The 22,897-nt window shown below is 42.2% G+C and overlaps 1 protein-coding gene across 1 annotated transcript; it reads left to right on the top strand.

Annotated features, from left to right (window-relative positions):
* The first annotated feature begins 872 nt into the window (after nt 1-872).
* Nucleotides 873-22,669, top strand: LOC116353979 (5-hydroxytryptamine receptor 3A-like). Its single transcript, XM_031792239.1, has 9 exons — nt 873-893; nt 5,711-5,755; nt 7,737-7,846; nt 8,857-9,029; nt 9,144-9,301; nt 9,412-9,622; nt 13,907-14,065; nt 14,225-14,356; nt 22,554-22,669. Exons 1-9 carry the CDS (start codon nt 873-875, stop codon nt 22,667-22,669), a joined length of 1,125 nt encoding a protein of 374 aa, XP_031648099.1.
* The last annotated feature ends 228 nt before the right edge of the window (nt 22,670-22,897 follow it).

Genomic DNA, 22,897 nt, shown 5'->3' with positions numbered 1-22,897 from the left:
TAAAAGATTGGTGAAGAATCCAGCTACGAACTGGTCCGTTTGTCACAACTTGGGAAGCTCAAGAGAGATGGTGTGGCCACATTACCATAACGCTGTTAATATAATAGCCTCATATGAGGTTTACATCCAATTGTTGTATAAGATGAATGAGTGAGTATGATACTGTTTGTATAATTGTGTAACATGATTGTGGACTGTTTAATGAAGAAAAATACCATTCCCTTTTGATTTGAACTAAATCAGAGGACCGCCCCTGAGCCCAGTTAGGGTCAGACATCCTGGGACAGCCCTCTTCTTCCCTTCCGAATAAAACCCCCACTCGGGTTTTCGATCAGCAGAACATGTTTTTCTCCATTAGGGGAGGACAAAGGTTGGAGACCAAGCTTACCTCAATTACGAGATGGCTAAAGGTTGCAGGCCATGTTTTTCTCCATTAAGAGGACAAAGGTTGTAGACCATTGCTGAATCTTTGTAACCATACCACGTGGTTAAACTCTTAGACTATTGATACCGACAGAATAAGAACAAGTCTTTGATACTAATTACTAGTCTGCAGCTAGGAATTCGGTATCATTGAACGCGAAGAACGACAACCGCCGAAACATCCATTCTATAACGAATGTCACTTTGAACTATCCCCTCTAACCAAGACCGAGAGAGAGAGAGAGGGAGAGAGATAGACAATTCTACAAAAGAAAGACTTTTCACCAGCGACCAAGACGACACACTGAGTGTAAATATATATATTGATTGCAATTGTTCCCGAATGAGTGAGCGTTCATGTGTAAAGGTTTAGCATTTTAATTGTTATAATTAACTCTGTAGTGACTTCTTGGTAGACCCCACATTTCCCCTTTGTCTAACAAGCCGCCATGCCGGTTCAGCCCACCAGGGTACATTCTCCTATCATTTCACGTAACCACATTTACCAAGTTTGTTCGTTTGTTTATGCATTTCTGTGAATTACTTAGTTAGTAATAAATAAATGATTTAAGACAATTGATGTATGAATGACTCATACTGAAGACTGGGTTTGATAACCAACAATTTACAACGTTTGGAATGAGACTAACGTGAGGTAAAATAAATCTTTAATCAGAAGAATATTGATCAGATATGAAAATATCTGAAAGGTTATATTGGGAAATTATAACTTTGTAATCTGAATACTTTCCTTGGTGCCCCAACTTCCTAGTTATTTACAGTTACATGATTATTCAGTTTAATCGAGTAACTAATCACAGAGAATCTTTGATAAAAATGAAGTCTTCAGTTTAATGATAGTAAAGACACGACAGCAGTATAAAATGATTACTTTATATGTACTTAAGCAGGTCCTGTGGGTGGGAAGGGGAGAGGGTGGGGGAATAAATGTATATTTGTGTAATATCTGTTGGTTTGTGTATTTTTGTTGTTGTCTTGTCAACAAAAAAAATCCTAGTGTTTGCAATACTTTCTACAAAACCTCCCATTTCATTTCTAGTACCTGAGAGAGATGCTGAGATCAGTCTGGTGAAGGTTGAGGACATTCCAAACAAGAAGGACCTTGAAGGAAACCCCCACCTGCTGCAGCGGATCCTGGATGTACAGTACGGCAGAAATGGTTCTTTGCCAACGTGAGATCAAATCAAAGCTGCATTTATATAGAACATTTCAGACATGAATGCAACGCCCCCTACACTACTCACCATTGCGACCTGTACACTCTTGTTGGTTGGCCCTCGCTTCATACTCGCCGCCAAACCCACTGGCTACAGGTTATCTCCAAGTCTCTGCTCGGTAAAGCCCCGCCTTATCTCAGCTCACTGGTCACCATAGCAGCACCCACTCGTAGCACGCGCTCCAGCAGGTATATCTCACTGGTCACCCCCAAAGCCAATTCCTCCTTTTGGTCGTCTTTCCTTCCAGTTCTCTGCTGCCCATGACTGGAACGAACTGCAAAAATCTCTGAAGCTGGAGACTCACATCTCCCTCACTAGCTTTAAGCACCAGCTGTCAGAGCAGCTCACAGATCACTGCACCTGTACATAGCCCATCTGTAAACAGCCCATCTATCTACCTACCTTATCCTGGTATTTATTTATTCATTTTGCTCCTTTGCAGCCCAGTATCTCTACTTGCACATTCATCTTCTGCCGATCTACCATTCCAGTGTTTAATTGCTATATTGTAATTACTTCGCCACCATGGCCTATTTATTTCCTTAACTTACCTCATTTGCACTCACTGTATATAGACTTTTTGTTTTCTTTTGTTCTACTGTATTATTGACTGTATGTTTTGTTTATTCCATGTGTAACTCTGTGTTGTTGTATGTGTCGAATTGCTACGCTTTATCTTGGCCAGGTCGCAGTTGCCAATGAGAACTTGTTCTCAACTAGCCTACCTGGTTAAATAAAGGTGAAATAAAAAATTAAATAAAATAAACAAGGAAAAACATAAATATAAATAATTGAATAAAAAAACAGAAACATGAGGATAAAAAAAACAAAAGAATAACAATAAAAACGTAATGACTGAAAAAGTGCCTGAAGGAAAAACAATGCGTTTTAAGATCTCTGTTAAATGTGTGCACAGTTTCAGCCCCCCTCAGGTTCTCTGGCAGGCTATTCCAGAGGCTGGGGGCATAGTAACTACAGGCTGCATCTCCACTAGGCTTTGGGATAGCTAAAAGGCCTGTGCCAGAGGACCTACGTGGGACACAACTCAAAAGCATGTCTTATGTATTGGGGTGCACAATCGTGGATTGATTTAAAAACCAATAGAATAATCATCAAACTAATTCTAAAACTCACAGGCAGACAGTGCAGAGACTTTAAAACCAGTGTAATGTGTGCTCTCCGTCTGGTCTTGGTCAACACCCGTGCTGCGGCATTCTGTATGTTTTACGGTTGACCAATGGCTTTCTTGGGTAGACCAGACAGGAGAGCATTGCAGTAGTCAAGCCTGCTTGTAGTAAAAGCATGGAGGAGTCTCTCTGTATCAGCCTGAGAGAGAAATGGCCGCACCTTGGCAATGTTCCTCAGGTGGTAAAAAGCTATTTTGGTCTCATTCCCAATGTGTGATTTGAAATTGAGTTCGGAATCTAAAATGACACCTAGGCTTTTTACCTGGTGTTTAATCTTTTTTTGCCCGCGAATTGAAACGTGCTGCCAGATTCTCTCTCTGTGCTTTGGCTCCAATAATAATGACCTTGTATTAATTTAGCTGGAGGAAGTTGTGAGCCATCCAAGTATTTTAAATCACTGACTAAAACAGTCTAATAATTTGTGTGGAGCTAAATTCATCTGGTGACATGGAAATGTAAAGTTGTGAATCTTCTGCATAGCAGTACAAATCAACGCTGTGCTTTCTGATAACGCTGCCAAGGTGTAATATACAGTATATAAACCGGACCCAAAATCGAACCTTGTGGAAAGGCACATGTGATATCTATTTTCTCTGAGTTATGTTCAACAAGAGTGACAAAAAACTCTTGACCGGTTAAATAGGTCCTAAACCAATTTAGAACTGGACCAGAGAGGCCAACACACCTCTCCAGTCTGTCCAGAAGGACATCTTGGTCAATAGTGTCGAATGTAGCACTTAATAAATCCAAGGACAGAGAGCTGTTTAGCATCTGTGTTGGCTCTAAGACCATTTACCACTTTAACTAAGGCTGTCTCTGAGCCGTGGCGGGCACGAAAACCAGATTGGGCACGAAAATGATTTTGCTGTTAGAAAACCAATTTGGCTGAAGAATGGAAGTTTGGAAATTGGCCGATGTGACAAGAAGAAGCCTGGGTAATGGGAGAGAGTGGGCAGATGATTTGACCCAAGTAGTGCTTAACATACACTTTTTCCCCTGTGATATAAAGAAAACAACCTTTATTATACATTTATGACATTTTGTCTGCAATCTATGGGTTAGTTAAACTTCTCTGTAATACAATTTTCTAACGCACATATTCTTCTCTCTTATATCAAACCACAAACGCAGTGGTGTTGAACATGAGGTGAGATGAGGCTACTGATCACAAGCTGCTCCTCTCAACTCTAGGTTAGGAACAGACCCTCACTGAATCCAATCTTTGTCGTTCAGTACTGGAGCTTTACCCTAGGCAATAGGCAGAACTACACATTTGAACCAGAATGGATATTTTTTATTACTCTGTTCCCCTGACAAAAGTAATGAAAAATGATGGTGTTGACTGAGTCATGCGCACTAGCAATACACTCACACACAAATAAAAAACGCAGCCCTGCCACTTGGACACCACTCTGTGAGCCTGCACACACAGCAATGATGATCGCTCTGTGGCTTCTGTATTCACTGGCTCTGATGGGTGAGTTCTCAAGGTGGTTCAATTAGCCATTTTCCGCATGATGAGTAACCTTGCTTGAGACCTGTAGACATTCGTTAGCTCCCGGAGCTAATGCCTTGCACAGTCGTGAGTTGCACAGTGTACACTTGGTTGATGAGAGGAAGTTAACCGGTCCTGTTTGCCATTATTATGGTACCCGGCATAATGTCTAATATGGGACCTCATCTCCTTAGCAGGTGGCATCTCAAGTATGAGCAATTGTTCCTATCATCGTCTTCTAGATCACCTGGGTCTGTCACAGAAAAGTGAGAGTTTATCAAATGTGCGGCCAGTGTGGAACTGGACAACACCTACGCCGGTTATGGTGGACACTTATCTATATGGTATTTTGGATGTGGTAAGTGTTTTTAGCTCCCTGCAGTTTACAGATTCAGATCTAACTTTCAATACTGTCTGTTGTTTCATATTCCTTGTGGATTGACCACTGACTGATACATTCATGCACCCTTTGTCCTGTATGTTAACAAACATCTCCTACCATTTCATTCGCTCTTCCGACTGTCCATCAACTCCTAACCGAACCTCGTGTCACAGCCACTGACAAAGCAAATGCCTGCAATCCTTACATCGTAGCGCAGCAGAAGAGTGGTTTCATCACTGTACCACATTTGGAGATCAATTTATAGTCATTCATTTCAAACAATTCACAGATTTTAAACAAAAAAAACCTTTCTGCTTGTCATGGACAATATATTTGAGATGAAAGGCGAGTTCCTAATGAGTTCAGGAAGCCAAGATAGAGCTCTGTGCGACATTCACAGCGATGGGGGCAAAAGTTTTGATCAAGAGACCTTTCGAAAATATGCACATTTTCTCTAACACTAAAACATACAAATATGTATTTTACAGTTATAAGGAAGGTGAAATCTTATAGTTAGCCCTTTTATAATTTTATCACACTATCTTTAGAAAGCATGTCATTTTGAGCCTTATTCATACAGTTTTGTTGAATAGGAAATACATCATATAAAATATTTCAAATTTGTATCATATTTGTACGGTGTACTTGAGCTTGTGTCCTCAAAAGTGGCTACACCTCAGCAATGTATAACTATTTTTACCAGAAAGGTGAGATTGTAACCTTTCTTCGAGTATGCAGCATTACTAGTTATTGTTTATAGCTCTCTCATGATAAATAATTACTTTTGGGGATTCCATGGATTACATTTAGTTACATTTAACTGGTATGTTAAAGTGACTAGTACTAAACTGATTTCAGTACTTTGTAATACAGTGCACTGAATGATACCTGTGTAAGTAAATACACAATATGCACTGCATGCACTACCACACACTCCATCCTGTGTTGTTGTCTGTGACATCCTTTCATTTCTGATTGTTTGCAGAATGAGAAGTCCCAAACCTTCACCTCCCATGTGATGATCTCAATGGTAAGTACAGTACAGTTCATCATGTTTTCTTTTTTGAACAGGTGTTTGAGTTGTGTCTCTGCTATATCTTGGCATGCATCATTCAAGAATCAAGACTATATTTCAATTGTTTGCAGTGCAATGGACATACAATGCAATATGTCTCAGGAAAGACTGTATGGGTTGGAAATACACAGTATAGAAAACAGGTTGACCCGCAACCTAGACCCTACAAGCCGTGGACACAAATTTGCACACATAAAAAGGAGGATTTCTGAAAAAAATGTATAAATAGCACCTAAATTGCAGCTAAAGACAGTATATACTGTAGCTATTGATAGTATACTGCATAATGAAACAATCTCTAGTAAGCTAGTGTTTTGAGGGTGGACTGACTGTGTTAATAGACTGGTTTTTACAAACAACAACTCTTTCTCGCAGGTTCAGTTAGCCTATACAGGACAGCTGCCAAATCCATTGGTATAATAATCTGAATAATAATCTGCAATGTTTGAATTCCCAACTTTAATTACTCAAAAAGTAAATCCATTATTGCCAGTGGTCTAAATCCATTACAGCCAGCGGTCTAAACCCATTACAAACAGCGGTCTAAATTCATTACAAACAGCGGTCTAAATCCATTACAGCCAGCGGTCTAAATCCATTACAGTCAGCGGTCTAAATCCATTACAGCCAGCGGTCTAAATCCATTACAGCCAGCGGTCTAAATCCATTACAGCCAACGGTCTAAATCCATTACAGCCAGCGGTCTAAATCCATTACAGCCAGCGGTCTAAATCCATTACAGCCAGCGGTCTAAATCCATTACAGCCAGCGGTCTAAATCCATTACAGCCAGCGGTCTAAATCCATTACAGCCAGCGGTCTAAATCCATTACAGCCAGCGGTCTAAATCCATTACAGCCAGCGGTCTAAATACATTACAGCCAGCGGTCTAAATCCATTACAGCCAGCGGTCTAAATCCATTACAGCCAGCGGTCTAAATACATTACAGCCAGTGGTCTAAATACATTATAGCCAGCGGTCTAAATCCATTACAGCCAGCGGTCTAAATCCATTACAGCCAGCGGTCTAAATCCATTACAGCCAGCGGTCTAAATCCATTACAGCCAGCGGTCTAAATCCATTACAGCCAGCGGTCTAAATCCATTACAGCCAGCGGTCTAAATCCATTACAGCCAGCGGTCTAAATCCATTACAGCCAGTGGTCTAAATCCATTACAGCCAGCGGTCTAAATACATTACAGCCAGCGGTCTAAATACATTACAGCCAGCGGTCTAAAAATGCAGCATTGTGACACCGTGTATAGCTTCTTGAAATGTTAGGCTTAACCTGAGAAAATTACGACCAAACAGACCTACTAATAAACATTTATCCATTAGCTAAAGCAAAGCCCTGGCACCATAGAAAGCCAATCATCGATTCGATAGGCATGCAGCTGCATAGACATGTTGCAACTTCAGCACCATGGACAGCGATCGACTTTGAGTGTCTGTCTGGATGACACATTCGATTATTACACAGGGACTACTTTTAACATAGAGTATGGTTTGTTTAACTTTGCGATCATTGGTTTTTGTTTGGCATAGATTTTAAAGTGAAAAATATGAGCCTCAGCGTAATTCCTTTACCATGGAATTGCCCAGTAACTATAGATTATATTGATATAACGTCAATCCATCTCTAAAAGGCTGTGAATGTCTTCGTCTCATTTGACCTCTTGCTCTCCTCATGTTAGATATTGAATACTCAACATGCCTAATCAGACACAAGAACCATTCATCATCGATATGAATGTCATTGGTTCCTCATGACTCAATTGCACTCTTGACCAACAACACCATCCATTCACTGCAGTGTTATATCATGTTTTAATAAAAACACATAGGTTTAGCTTTTACCTTGGTCTGTAATGACTCAAAAATAGATTGTGGTTTTATTCACCCATGAGCCTCTTCACTCCCATGTTTTTTTTTACAGGGCTGGGAGAATGAACTGATATCGTGGGAACCCAATGACTGGTGTGGGATTGAGAGCGTAGCAGTTCCCAGAGACATGCTGTGGATACCAGATGTCATGATCTTAGAGGAGTGAGTACCATTCAACATAGGGATGTTGAAATTATTGATATCATTTGCACACGCTTACAATGCCATGATGTCAAAAGTAATCGAAGTGTAGAGTACTCTAGTGAATGTCAATAATAGTGCATGTTTGACAAGAGGTTCAATAACAAATCCGAAACATCCTTGACAATGGGCATGAGCATTGGGTGTGAGAACCCCATTTCTCTGTGTGTGTTTAGCACACTGTTTCAGGGACAAGATATACCATAGATTTACAGGTACTTCTATGAAAAGCAATTAGAACGGATGTGTTTCCTACTGGAATCTGCTCTCTTCTTAAGCGTCTTAAAAACGGCAAATATGTCTCATTGTCTAGGAGAGCGTAGCTGAGTAAAGTAATTTCAGTCCACACATATCTGGAGTGTCCTGTGATGACATCGAGTCGCTATCAGACGATACTTATACAAATGTCAATTGTTAAACCTTTACTGTGTACCGATGTTTGTCCTGTCTAACTGTGGTCCTTTCTTTGTTTGCTGAAATCCATCATTTTTCATTCAACTTTAATTGTAGGCTGAGATTCGATTGATTTGCACATGTGCATTTGCACTGAGTCGCCATCTTAGAGCAACAGAAAGGAGAAAGATGATTTGTATTTGATGAGTTATATTAAAAAGTATGGATTTCAGCAAACAAAGAAAGGACCACGGTATCGACTGATAACAACTCAATGTAGCCGGTGGTACACTCCGCCGACACCCATCGCAACTCAACTCCACAGAGATGTATACTGCATATGGACAGAGTAGAGTTTACTCAGCTAGGGGAGAGCGATGTCTTGTTTGCTTTTAATGAAAAACACAATGGGCCTGACCTGCAGTCTGATATCTAATGCCAAGTGAATTTAAACTAAATCTGTTGCTCCATGATGAAATGTTAGCAAAGAAATCATTATTTAATGACAGTATGTCTCTTTAAAATAAGTCAACTCTAATTGAAGCTGAATACTGATACACTGTTGTCTGCACCCTCAGCATTTCTGATACAGGCAGTATCACATTGAGCCCCTACACAGAGGTGGCCCACTCTGGCATGGCCTATGTGACAGAAAGCCGCCGGTTGACCACCACCTGCAAGATGAATCTTTTTAAGTTTCCCTTTGACACCCAGAACTGCAGCATTACCTTTATTTCCTTTATGCTAAAAGGTACACACACACACACACACGTACACACACACACACACGTGCACACACGTACACACGTACACACACACACACGCAGGAGGTATAATTGATTTTCTTTAATCTTTTTACTGATAGGTATAAAGTTGGGGCCCTTCTCCAACAGCATTATCATGAGCCAATTTTCCGAGAAGGTCATGGTTACATTGGGGGAATGGGACTTCCTGGGCATTAGGTTGTCCATGGAAAAGCTCATCTACGACAACAACATTGTTTGGGACAAGCTGGTCTACAAGGTATGCAAATCAGAGAGAGCAAGAACTTGAACAGGAATGTGTTCTCTCATGGTATTTGATCATTCTCAAAAAACAATGTTAAATCCAGTAAGTTACTATTTTCCTCACAGATCAGCATACGAAGAAGGCCCCTTTTATATGTGATCAACCTCCTACTACCACTCTTGTTTTTCCTCATCCTGGACTTGGCCTCCTTTTTCATTGATGAGGCCAAGGGGGAAAAGCTGGGCTACAAAGTGACCATACTCTTGTCCATCTCTGTCTTACTGCTGATTCTCAATGACATCCTGCCTTCCACAGCAGATGACCTGCCACTCATAGGTAATAATATTAACTACCAATCGTACCATTTCAAATCTCAATTCATCTACTTCTCCAAATCAAAGTTTATTTGTCACATGCGCCGAATACAACAGGTGTAGACGTTACAGGGAAATGATTACTTACAGGTATTAGGTGAACAATAGGTAAGTAAAGAAATAAAAACCCCAGTAAAAAGACAGTGAAAAATAACAGTAACAGCTATATACAGTAGCGAGGCTATATACAGTAGCGAGGCTATAACAGTAGCGAGGCTACATACAGACGCCGGTTAGTCGGGCTGACTGAGGTAGTATGTACATGTAGATATGGTTAAAGTGACTATGCATATATGATCAACAGAGAGTAGCAGTAGCGTAAAAGAGTGGTTGGCGGGTGGTGGGTGGCGGGACACAATGCAGCTAGCTCGGTTAGCCAATGTGCGGGGGCGCTGGTTGGTCCGGCCAATTGAGGTAGTATGTACATGAATTTGCACACAATGCAAATAGTCCGGGTAGCCATTTGATTACCTGTTCAGGAGTCTTATGGCTTGAGGGTAGAAACTGTTGAGAAGCCATTTTGTCCTAGACTTGGCACTCCGGTACCACTTGCCATGCGGTAGTAGAGAGAACAGTCTATGACTGGGGTGGCTGAGGTCTTTGACAATTTTTAGGGTCTTCCTCTGACACCGCCTGGTGTAGAGGTCCTGGATGGCAAGCAGCTTAGCCCCAGTGATGTACTGGGCCGTACGCACTACCCTCTGAAGTGCCTTGCGGTCGGAGGCTGAGCAAATGCTGTACCAGGCAGTGATGCAACCAGTCAAGATGATCTTGATGTTGCAGCTGTAGAACCTTTTGAGGATCTGAGGACCAATGCCAAATCTTTTTAGTTTCCTGAGGGGGAATAGGTTTTGTCGTGCCCTCTTCACGACTGTCTTGGTGTGGTTGGACCGTTCTAGTTTGTTGGAGATGTGGACACCAAGGAACCTGCTCCACTACAGCCCCGTCTATGAGAATGGGGGCGTGCTCGGCCCTCCTTTTCCTGTAATCCACAATCATCTCCTTAGTCTTGGTTACTTTGAGGGATAGGTTGTTATTCTGGCACCACCCGGCCAGGTCTCTGACCTCCTCCCTATAGGCTGCCTCGCTGTTGTCGGTGATCAGGCCTACCACTGTTGTGTGGTCTGCAAACTTAATGATGGTGTTGGAGTCGTGCCAGGCCATGCAGTCGTGGGTGAACAGGGAGTACAGGAGGGGACTGAGCACGCACCCCTGGGGGGTTCCAGTGTTGAGGATCAGCGCGGCAGATGTGTTGCTACCTACCCTCACCACCTGTGGGTGGACCGTCAGAAAGTCCAGGATCCAGTTGCAGAGGGAAGTGTTTAGTCCCAGGATCCTTAGCTTAGTGATGAGCTTTGAGGGTACTATGGTGTTGAACACTGAGTTGTAGTTAATGAATAGCATTCTCACATAGATGTTCCTTTTGTCCAGGTGGTAAAGGGCAGTGTGGAGTGAAATAGAGATTGCGTCATCTGTTTGGGCGGTATGCAAATTGGAGTGGGTCTAGGGTTTCTGGGATAATGGTGTTGATGTGAGCCATTACCAGCCTTTCAAAGCACTCCATGGCTACGGATGTGAGTGCTACGGGTCTGTAATCATTTAAGCAGGTTGCCTTCATGTTCTTGGGCACAGGGACTATGGTGGTCTGCTTGAAACATATTGGTATTACAGACTCAATCAGGGACATGTTGAAAATGTCAGTGAAGACTCTTGCCAGTTGGTCAGCACATGCCCGGAGCATACGTCCTGGTAATACGTCTCGCCCTGCGGCCTGGTGAATGTTGACCTGTTTAAAGGTCTTACTCACGTGGGCTTCGTGATCACACAGTCGTCCAGAACAGCTGATGCTCTCATGCATGCCTCAGTGTTGCTAGCATAGAAGTGATTTACAGTGCCTTGCGAAAGTATTCGGCCCCCTTGAACTTTGCGACCTTTTGCCACATTTCAGGCTTCAAACATAAAGATATAAAACTGTATTTTTTTGTGAAGAATCAACAACAAGTGGGACACAATCATGAAGTGGAACGACATTTATTGGATATTTCAAACTTTTTTAACAAATCAAAAACGGAAAAATTGGGCATGCAAAATTATTCAGCCCCCTTAAGTTAATACTTTGTAGCGCCACCTTTTGCTGCGATTACAGCTGTAAGTCGCTTGGGGTATGTCTCTATCAGTTTTGCACATCGAGAGACTGACATTTTTTCCCATTCCTCCTTGTAAAACAGCTCGAGCTCAGTGATGTTGGATGGAGAGCATTTGTGAACAGCAGTTTTCAGTTCTTTCCACAGATTCTCGATTGGATTCAGGTCTGGACTTTGACTTGGCCATTCTAACACCTGGATATGTTTATTTTTGAACCATTCCATTGTAGATTTTGCTTTATGTTTTGGATCATTGTCTTGTTGGAAGACAAATTTCCGTCCCAGTCTCAGGTCTTTTGCAGACTCCATCAGGTTTTCTTCCAGAATGGTCCTGTATTTGTCTCCATCCATCTTCCCATCAATTTTAACCATCTGCCACCACCATGTTTGACAGTGGGGATGGTGTGTTCAGAGTTGTGTTGCTTTTACGCCAAACATAACGTTTTGCATTGTTGCCAAAAAGTTCAATTTTGGTTTCATCTGACCAGAGCACCTTCTTCCACATGTTTGGTGTGTCTCCCAGGTGGCTTGTGGCAAACTTTAAACAACACTTTTTATGGATATCTTTAAGAAATGGCTTTCTTCTTGCCACTCTTCCATAAAGGCCAGATTTGTGCAATATACGACTGATTGTTGTCCTATGGACAGAGTCTCCCACCTCAGCTGTAGATCTCTGCAGTTCATCCAGAGTGATCATGGGCCTCTTGGCTGCATCTCTGATCAGTCTTCTCCTTGTATGAGCTGAAAGTTTAGAGGGACGGCCAGGTCTTGGTAGATTTGCAGTGGTCTGATACTCCTTCCATTTCAATATTATCGCTTGCACAGTGCTCCTTGGGATGTTTAAAGCTTGGGAAATCTTTTTGTATCCAAATCCGGCTTTAAACTTCTTCAGAACAGTATCTCGGACCTGCCTGGTGTGTTCCTTGTTCTTCATGATGCTCTTTGCGCTTTTAACGGACCTCTGAGACTATCACAGTGCAGGTGCATTTATACGGAGACTTGATTACACACAGGTGGATTGTATTTATCATCATTAGTCATTTAGGTCAACATTGGATCATTCAGAGATCCTCACTGAACTTCTGGAGAGAGTTTGCTGCACTGAAAGTAAAGGGGCTGAATAATTTTGCACGCCCAATTTTTCAGTTTTTGATTTGTTAAAAAAGTTTGAAATATCTAATAAATGTCATTCCACTTCATGATTGTGTCCCACTTGTTGTTGATTCTTCACAAAAAATACAGTTTTATATCTTTATGTTTGAAGCCTGAAATGTGGCAAAAGGTCGCAAAGTTCAAGGGGGCCGAATACTTTCGCAAGGCACTGTAGTTTGTCTGGTAGGCTCATGTCACTGGGCAGCTCACGGCTGTGCTTCCCTTTGTGTCTATAATAGTTTTCAAGCCCTGCCACATAAGACGAGCGTCGGAGCCGGTGTAGTAGGATTCAATCTTAGCCCTGTATTGACGCTTTACCTGTTTTATGGTTCGTCGGAGGGCATAGCAGGATTTCTTATAAGCTTCCGGGTTAGAGTCCTGCACCTTGAAAGCGGCAGCTCTACCCTTTAGCTCAGTGCGAATGTTGCCTGTAATCCATGGCTTCTGTTTGGGGTATGTCAGTACAGTCACTGTGGGTACAACATCCTTGATATACTTATTGATAAAGCCAGTGACTGATGTGGTGTACTCCTCAATGCCATCGGAGGAATCCCGGAACATGTTCCAGTCTGTGATAGCACAACAGTGGACAGTGACCAATAGATCCTAGCTAAGCTAAAACTGTTTTGCAAGGCTAATGTTTTCTAATGAACTGTTTGATCATGGCTAAGCTGTTAGCACTTCGTGTTATTTTGTACCGTAAAAGGTCAAGTCTGGTCATCTGGGGCCACAGTTTACATTTTGTTGATAAAAAGGACATGTCAAGCAGTTATGTGATTATAGGAACACATCTCTATCAGTTTATGATAACATAAGCCCGCTGCGCACAGTATCATGTAACACTGTTAAACACAAGCCCACAATAAACCTGCAATTTTGTTATTAAGGATAGGAAATGTACAATGTGAAGTCTTCATCTCATCTTCACATCATTTGTCCTCCATCTCCAGCTCTTTACTGCATCGTAATCTTTGCCCTCACGGGCCTCAGTCTCCTGGAGACCATGCTGGTGAGCTTCCTGATTGATATGGACAGCAGGGTTGATTACGACATCCAGACCTCTTCTAAGACCTGTGAGGAGACTCCGGAAGAGACCGACTGCCAAAGAGGTGAAATCTCTCGTTGTTTTGTCATCCTCATAAGAGTGTTCATTCTTGGGTAAACGCCATGTTGATTCTAGGAGGGGAGGAAGGGGATTGTTCATGATGCTCAAGATCTTTCCTTATGTTTCTAAGTACTTGCTACAAAACCTCCCATTGTCCTCCTAGAGTCTCAGAGAGATGCTGAGATCAGCCTGGTGAAGGTTGAGGACATTCCAAACAAGGACCTTAATGGAGACTGGCTGAGCAATCCCCGCCTACTGCAGCGGATCCTAGAGGTGCGGAACATACGGCAGAAATGTTTTTTTGCTAGCGTGAGATGTGACAAGAAAAAGCCTGGGTACTGGGAGAGAGTGGGCCGACAAATTGACCAGGCTTACTTCTGCCTTTATCTCATCACCACCATTGGTTTTCTGGTATTCACTTATCATCAGTGGCTTCATTAGTTTTGCACTTTATACGGTGTGTGTAGATCATACGGTAACGTATGTCTTGGCGCTCGAGGCCCCCCGTCTGCTATCTGCCTATATTCTAGAATATATATTTAGCATTTAGCTATACTCACATGCCTTGTGCTTGACCTTACATTTTTAAGTTACTTGACCCATGTGATCTTCTTCTTCTTTCAAATTGGTTGTACATGGTGTCTGTATCTGTAGAGTTGTCCTTCATGATATTACTTTGTGGTTGAGTTTACAGATAGTAAATAAACTGCTAGTTTGCTTTGCTCATGTGTTCACTGTCTTTCATAACAAAATAAATCCCCCAAAACCAAAGTAGTGCTTAACATACACTTTTTCCCATGATATCAAGAAAACAACCTTTATTCTACATTTAGGACATTTTGTCCGCAATCTATGGGTTACTAAACCTATCTGTAACACCATTTTTTAAAGCACATTCTTCTGTTCATGAATAAATATTCAGAACACTATACAAAATATTAAAAAATGTTCCTTTTATCCTTTCGTAAAATACACGGTTTATTTAAATATTTGATAGAATATGTATCTTTACATGCTTTATAATAGATGCAACATTATTATAATGTGTGTGTGTCTCGGTGTGTAAGCATTTGTTTGAGTTCAAACCACAAACTCATCAGGGGTGTTAAAGGAAGTATATATGAAACAAGGGGTCATGGAGAAGGAAACCATTCACTAGGTACCATAGTACTGTTTTTTCACTCTATTTATGAACATATTATCGCTAAAAAAAAGTAACAACATTAATTTTAAACAAACGGTTTGTGAAGTACTTTTTGAAAGTTCTGGCTGTTTGGCGTTCTGAAACAATGGAATTTGACATCAGTAGGGGAACCAGTCAAGCAACTGCAGCATACAAGCTCTGGAGCAATGTGCTATGGAGAGAGCCTTCTATCAGTGGAGATCAAAGGTGAGACAGATGTCATTTTTTATCATATACCTTAACATGTACACTGAGTCTACAAAACATTAGGAACACCTGCTCTTTCCATGACAGACTGACCAGGTGAAAGCTATGATCCCTTATTGATGTCAATCCCCTTCAATCAGTGTTGATGAAGGGGAGAAGACAGTTTAAAGAAGGATTTTTAAGCCTTGAGACAATTAAGAGATGGATTGTGTATGTGTGCCATTCGGAAGGTGAATGGGCAAGATAAAAGATTTAAGGGCCTTTAAAACGAGGTATGGTAGTAGGTGCCAGGCACACCGGTTTGAGTGTGTCAAGAACTGCAATGCTGCTGGGTTTTTAAAACTCAACAGTTTCCTGTGTGTTCCAAGAATGGTTCACCACTTTAAGGTTATTCAGCCAATGTGACACTACTGTGGGAAGCATTGGACTCAACATGGGCCAGTATTCCTGTGGAACGCTTCGACACCTTGTCGAATCCATGACCCTACGAATTGAGGCAGTTCTGGGGGCAAAAGGGGGTGCAACTCAATATTAGGCAGGTGCTCCTAATGTGTACACTCAATGTGTATGTAAGAAATAATGCACAAGGGGGTGTGTTATATGGCCAATTTACCACGGCTAAGGGCTGTTCTTAGGCGCGATGCCTTATTGCTATTATAAACTGGTTACTAATGTAATTAGAGCAGTAACAAGAAATGTTTTGTCATACCCATGGTTTACGGTCTGATATACCACAGCTATCAGCCAATCAGCATTCAGGGCCCGAACCACCCAGTGTATATTTAAATCTGTACAGTATATGGAAACACTAACACAATAGAGTGGGATATCCCCTGGAAGAGTGCGTAGAAGGCTTTAATACTGAGAGGTACGCAATTTACAGATTTTGTTTTGTGTTCGCTGCTGGCATCTGAACTGATCCAGGAACTTGATAACAAAAAGAAGCCCTACCCTGAGAACATGTTGGGGTTACTACGCTTCATACACAACCTCCATGAGCACTAGTAAGACACATGTTTTCCCAGTACTAAAAGTTGTCCCTCTCTTACCATTGAAGGAGGCTTAGTGTTTCTGCAGTGCTGAGGATACAGGTGTTGACCTGAAGATGACCTTCCCTGATCTCTTCCAGACTGGTCTCAGACTAGAGATAACATGGCACTCAAATTAGTATAATATTTTACGACTGGTATGGTTACATAAGATATAAGGTTATTTAAGGCAAAAAAATGACAGGAGTGTGATTGGTCAGCGTGGATGGGTAAGTGTATAACGCCAATGTCAACTTTAGCATTTTTGCCACTTTGCAACTACTTAACATGTTAGCTAACCCTTCCCCTAACCATAACCTTGACTCGTTTAGCTAACCCTTCCCATAACCATAATGCTTTGACCTAACTCCTAACCTTAACCCCTAGTGCTAGCCACAACAAATTGGAATTCGTAACATATACACTACCAGGAACACCTACTCATTATTTTTGATGGTAGAATAGCACATATTGAATCATGTAGTAACCAACAAAGTGTTAAACAAATCAAAATATATTTGAGATTTGAGATTCTTCAAAAAGCCACCCTTTGCCTTGATGAGAGCTTTGCAAACTCTTGGAGTTCTTTCAACCAGCTTCATGAGGTAGTCACCTGGAATGCATTTCAATTAACAGGTGTGCCTTGTGTTGTGACAAGGTAGGGGGATATACAGAAGATACCCCTATTAAGTAAAATACTAAGTCCATATTATGGCAAGAACAGATCAAATAAACAAAGAGAAACGACAGTCCATCATTACTTTAAGACATGAAGGTCAGTCAATACAAAAAATGTCAAGAACTTTGAAAGTTTCTTCAAGTGCAGTCGCAAAAACCATCAAGCGCTATGATGAAACTGGCTCACATGTGGACCCCCACAGGAAAGTAAGACCCAGAGTTACCTCTGCTGCAGAGGATAAGTTCATTAGAGTTACCAGCCTCAGAAATTGCAGCCCAAATAAATGCTTTACAGAGTTCAAGTAACAGACACATCTCAACATCAACTATTCAGAGGAGACTGTGTGAATCAGGCCTTTATGGTCGAATTAATGCAAAAAAAACACTAAAGGACACCATTAAGAAGAAGAGACTTGCTCGGGCCAAAAAAAACGAGCAATAGACATTAGATCGGTGAAAATTTGTCCTTTGGTCTGGAGTCCAAATTGGAGATTTTTGGGTCTAACTATTGTTTCTTTGTGAGACGCATTGTGGGTGAGCGGATGATCTCCGCATGTGTATTTCCCACCGTGAGGCATGGAGGAGGAGGTGTTATGGTGTGGGGGTGCTTAGCTGGTGACACTGTCTGTGATTTATTTAGAATTCAAGGCACACTTAACCAGCATGGCTACCACCGATATGCCATCCCATCTGGTTTGGGCTTAGTGGGACTATCATTTGTTTTTCAACAGGACAATGACCCAACACACATCCAGGCTGTGTAAGGGCTATTTGACCAAGAAGGAGAGTGATGGAGTGCTGCATCAGATGACCTGGCCTCCACAGTGCCCCGACCTCAACCAAATTGAGATGGTTTGGGGTGAGTCAGACCGCAGAGTGAAGGAAAAGCAGCCAACAAGTGCTCAGCATATGTGTGAACTGATGGACATCCACAAATGAATACAGATAATTTGAAACGTAACATATCACACTAAATGGAGTGTCTCAGATTTACGTACAGATTAATACAAAATGCTCAGAGACTATGTTGTCTTTTCTGATGCGTCTATATGTTTACCAAGAAACAAGGCTGCAATTCAAGGTCAGATTTTTTACAATTAACTATTGTCGTACTTTTAACTTTTTGTAAGTAGAGCCAGTGATCTGTCTAAAGGACATGTTATGCTATATTTTCACTGATAGAGTTAATATCCATATGATTTTTAGAAATCAAATATCTTACATGGTAAATCCTATCTATCATGGGAGTTCATATAAATTACTGTATGATTTTGTTTCGCATTTGAATGTAATCCTCATGAGGCTATTGTTAATTTGTTTCAGTTTACTTATGATAGCAATGAGTTTGATATGATAGCGATGACTTTATTGTTCATAGAGTTCATACTCAATCATGAGCTCAATACGGAAGTGGTCTGAAGCAGATGCTAAACTACAGGACTGTTTTGCTAGCACAGACTGGAATATGTTCAGGGCTTCATCCAATGGCATTGACGAGTTTACCACATCAGTCACCGGCTTCATTAATAAGTGAATTGACAACGTCCCCACAGTGACCGTACGTACATATCCAAACCAGAAGCCATGGATTATAGGTAGCATTTCAAGGAGGGGGACGCTAATCTGACGATCCATCAAACAGGCAAAGCATCAATAAAGGACCAAGTTCAAATCCTACTACACCGGCTCGGACGCTCGTCAGAAGTGGCAGGGCTTGCAAACTATCATGGATTACAAAGGGAAACCCAGCCGATAGCTGTCGAGTGAGGTGAACCTACCAGACAAGCTAAATGCCTTCTATGCTTGCTTCGAGGCTAGCAAAACCAGCATGAGAGGACCAGCTGTTCCGGACGACTGTCTGATCACGCTCGCCATAGTCGATGTGAGTAAGACCTTTAAACAGGTTAACATTCACAAGGCTGCAGGGCCAGAAGGATTACCAGGATGCGTACTCAGAGCATGCGCTGACTAGCTGGCAAGTGTCTTCACTGACATTTTCAACCTCTCTCTCTGAGCCAGTCTGTAATATCTACATGTTTCAAGCAGACCACCATAGTCCCTCAACTAAAGAACACCAAGGTAACCTGTCTAAATGAATATTGCCCCGTATCTGAAGACATGAAATGCTTTGAAAGGCTGGTCATGGCTCACATCAACACCATCACGCAAGACACCCTGGACCCACCCCAATTTGCCCAACAGATCCACAGATGACACAATCTCTACTGCACTCCACACTGCCCTTTCCACCTGGACAAAAGGAACACCTACGTGAGAATGCTGTTCAGTGACTACAGCTCAGCGCTCAGTCTCAGCTGAGGGAAAGAGCAGCAGACTGAGGGTCCGCCTCTCAACATCACTCCCTCCCTTTCCTCCACTGACACTAACCAAAAAGGAACACCGTCTTCCAGCTGCTGGGGAAACTCTCGTTGCACCGCATTATTTCTGCCTCAAGCACAAATTCGTGTTGTTTCTCCTGTGAACAGAGAAAGTGAAATATTAAAAAAGTCCCAAGTCTATACTTCCTACTCATTCATTACTTCTGCACAGCTTGTGTGTAGCGCTGAGTGGAAATAGGTGGAACGAGCATTTATGGTTGATAAAAGTGTTGAATGCAAAGTGTTGACAGTGCTGAGTAAGAACGTAAACATGAACTCATAACAACAGCAGCTCTTTGCTGTATTCACTGTAAGTCTCTTTCTAGTGATGGTTCTATACTTTTTGAATCTTACAGTATCAATGTTGCTGTAACTTTCTTTAACGCCTGCTAATTTAATGCAGACACGATAATCTGAGCCATCCAATTGGCCGGCGGTATGACCATAGTGCACTTGATCTAATCTCTGGGCTCCGCCGGGAAGGCAGAGTTTGTACCTTCAGAAAGATTAAATTGTTCAAAATGGCAACAATTCGCCTACCCGGCGCACATGGCAGCTGAATCGGGTGCACCTACTGTCAACAGCCTGAGACAAATAAAACAAGATAGTGTAATGAAACGGCAGGGAGCAGGTCTCCGACCCTCGACCTTCGAGCCCGAGGTCCGGCGCGTTATCGACTGTGCCGCAAAAGCATGCTCAAGCGGCAGTCGATTTCCGAGCTTATAAACACAGGGTCGTTACAATAGGAACACAAGGCTTTATTTTTTATTTCTTTTACAGAAATGGGTACCAGTACTGAGTCAATGTGCAGGGGTACGAGGTAATTGAGGTAGACATGTACATATAGGTAGGGATAAAGTGGCTATGCAACGGGATAGATAATAAACAGTAACAGCAGTGTATGTGATGAGTCAAGAGTGCAGAAAAGGGTCAAGGCAGGTTGTTAAATAGTTAACCAATAGCTACCTGGACTAACTATGTATCAGTCTTATGGCTTGGGGGGTAGAAGCTGTTCAGGGTCCTGTTGGTTCCAGACTTGGTGCATCTGTACCGCTTGCCGTGCAGTAGAAGAGAGAACAGTCTATGACTTGGGTGGTTGGGAGTCTGACAATTCTTTCGGCCTTCTTCTGACACCGCTTAGTATAGAGGTCCTGGATGGCATGGAGCTCGGCCCGAGTGATGTACTGGGCCGTACGTACTACCCTCTGTAACGCCTACTGGTCGGATGCCAAGTAGTGGTCTTACCAAGTGGTGATGCAGCCAGTCAAGATTGTCTCAATGGTGCAGCTGTATAAAATGTTTAGGATCTGAGGGCCCATGCCGAATCTTTTCAGCCTCCTGAGGGGGAAGAGGCGTGGTAGTGCCCTCTTCACGACTGTATTGGTGTGTGTGGACCTTGATAATTGCTTAGTGATGTGGACACCGAGGAACTTGCACTACTCCATCGATGTCGGGCTGTAGTGGTGACCACTGCTCTAGAAATTTGAGTGAAATTCAATCTTGTGCTTCTCTCTGTGGGCTGATATTTCTGCGCTGCGTGGCAGTCTCGGGCTACTGCGGGCACACAATGATTTTAGAGGGAACATTATTGCGAGGCATTCCCATGTATACAGCCAACTTATCGTTACTCATTGTGCAGGGGGAGACCGGTGATGGTTGTAACACGGGATAGTTGTAACACTTGCAAAGCCTCCAATCAGGAGTGAGGTAGAATCATGTGATTCACTGTGCACATGTTCAGTTTAGTCCTGAACCCTCGTGTGAAAAAGCAAGTCCCTGTAATAAACTCTGCAGATTATATTGACAGATATCTGATTTTGAGGTAAGAAAGTCATTATTTTAACCCTTTTTGTATTTGTGATGACATCAACTGCATTGTAGTTCCATTCACCAAACTCATATCAGGTTTATAACCAATTTGTGGAGAGATATTTTATGCATTTAAAAAAAACATTTAGCTCAAATGGAAGCTAGCTAATGGCAGCAAGGGTCAGGGTTAATTGTAACAATGTGAGAAAATGTTACAACTAACCCTGAGTAAAACTGGATGTTTTTCGTTTTCTTTTACTTTCAACATGTCTAGATCATGGATAAGACAGACACAGGGGAGTATCTCTCCACACTTTGAAAAGAGCATCAAATGATGTAGCAGAGTAGGGGGAAGGTAATCAGATCGGTTGCGAAGTTGTATGGCTTATGTCATGTGACTCTTCAAAGAGAGAAAGAAGCTACAGGAGAAGGGGTCGAGAGAGCTTCCTCGTGTTGGCTACCATCGTGGAAACAGGGTCTTCATGGATGAGCAGAAGTTGTCAGAGTATCTCTCGAGAGCAGCTGATCTATATTATGGATTGTCACCTCGTGAGATAAGCAGTTGATAGGAATTAGTGAGAAGTAAGTCAGGGCAAAGTTAGCAGTTAACAATGGTGGCAATTAATAAGGTCAAGGGAGGGAGTACTAATGTAAATGATTAATGTCAAGTATTAATTGGGAGAAGTAATTAACATATTTTATTATATTGTTCTGGTCAGAAAATGTGCCTACCAACTCGCTGAACAATATGGTCGCAAGCATCCTCAGTCATGGGATGAGAGCTCTATGGTGGGAGCAGACTGATTCTCGTCTTACCTAAAGTGGCACCCTACTCTCGCCATTAGGAGTGCTGAAGCAACTCGTCTGTCACGGGCCACACGTTTCAACAGAACAAATGAAGCAGAGTTTTTCAGCAAACTGTCTTGCTTTCTTTCCCCCTACACTTTTCACACAAGCTCCAGTCCCTGGACAGGAGTGTGTACGGGCAATTGAAGAAAATGGTTAACACTGCCAGTGATGCCTGGATGAGGATTAAGACCATGACCATATATGACATTCCAGGCATTGACAAAACAGCACTTCCAGGTGCCACAACACCCACTAATATACAGGCTGGGTTCAGGTGCACCGGCATTTGGGCATACAACACTGATATATTTCAGGAATGTGACTTTGCACCCTCACTTGTCACTAATCGTCCTGGTCTAGCTGACACACTGGCCATGCCAGCTGCCTTCCAGGTCACCTCTTTAGCCACCTCTCAGGCCACTGTGCCCACTGCTATCCAGCCCAACTCTCAGACCACCGCTACAGCTGCCTCCTAGGCCACCTCTCCTGCCACTTCTTTAATCGTGTAATAGTTAACACATTAGCAATCTTGGGGCACCACGGAAAAAGTTGAATGAGTTACCATTTCCCAAATTAACTCAAGAATATATCATTATCATACCAGTCATCCATTCATTATTATTATCACCTCAGTCTCATTCTGAACGTTGTTGACTTCAAATCTGCACAAAACCTAGTCTAAATGATGATTCAGCGATACACAA

The sequence above is a fragment of the Oncorhynchus kisutch genome, linkage group LG16 (assembly GCF_002021735.2).
Source record: "Oncorhynchus kisutch isolate 150728-3 linkage group LG16, Okis_V2, whole genome shotgun sequence".
NCBI classification, from domain to species: Eukaryota; Metazoa; Chordata; class Actinopteri; order Salmoniformes; family Salmonidae; genus Oncorhynchus; species Oncorhynchus kisutch.
This window is presented reverse-complemented; position numbering and strand designations above follow the sequence as displayed.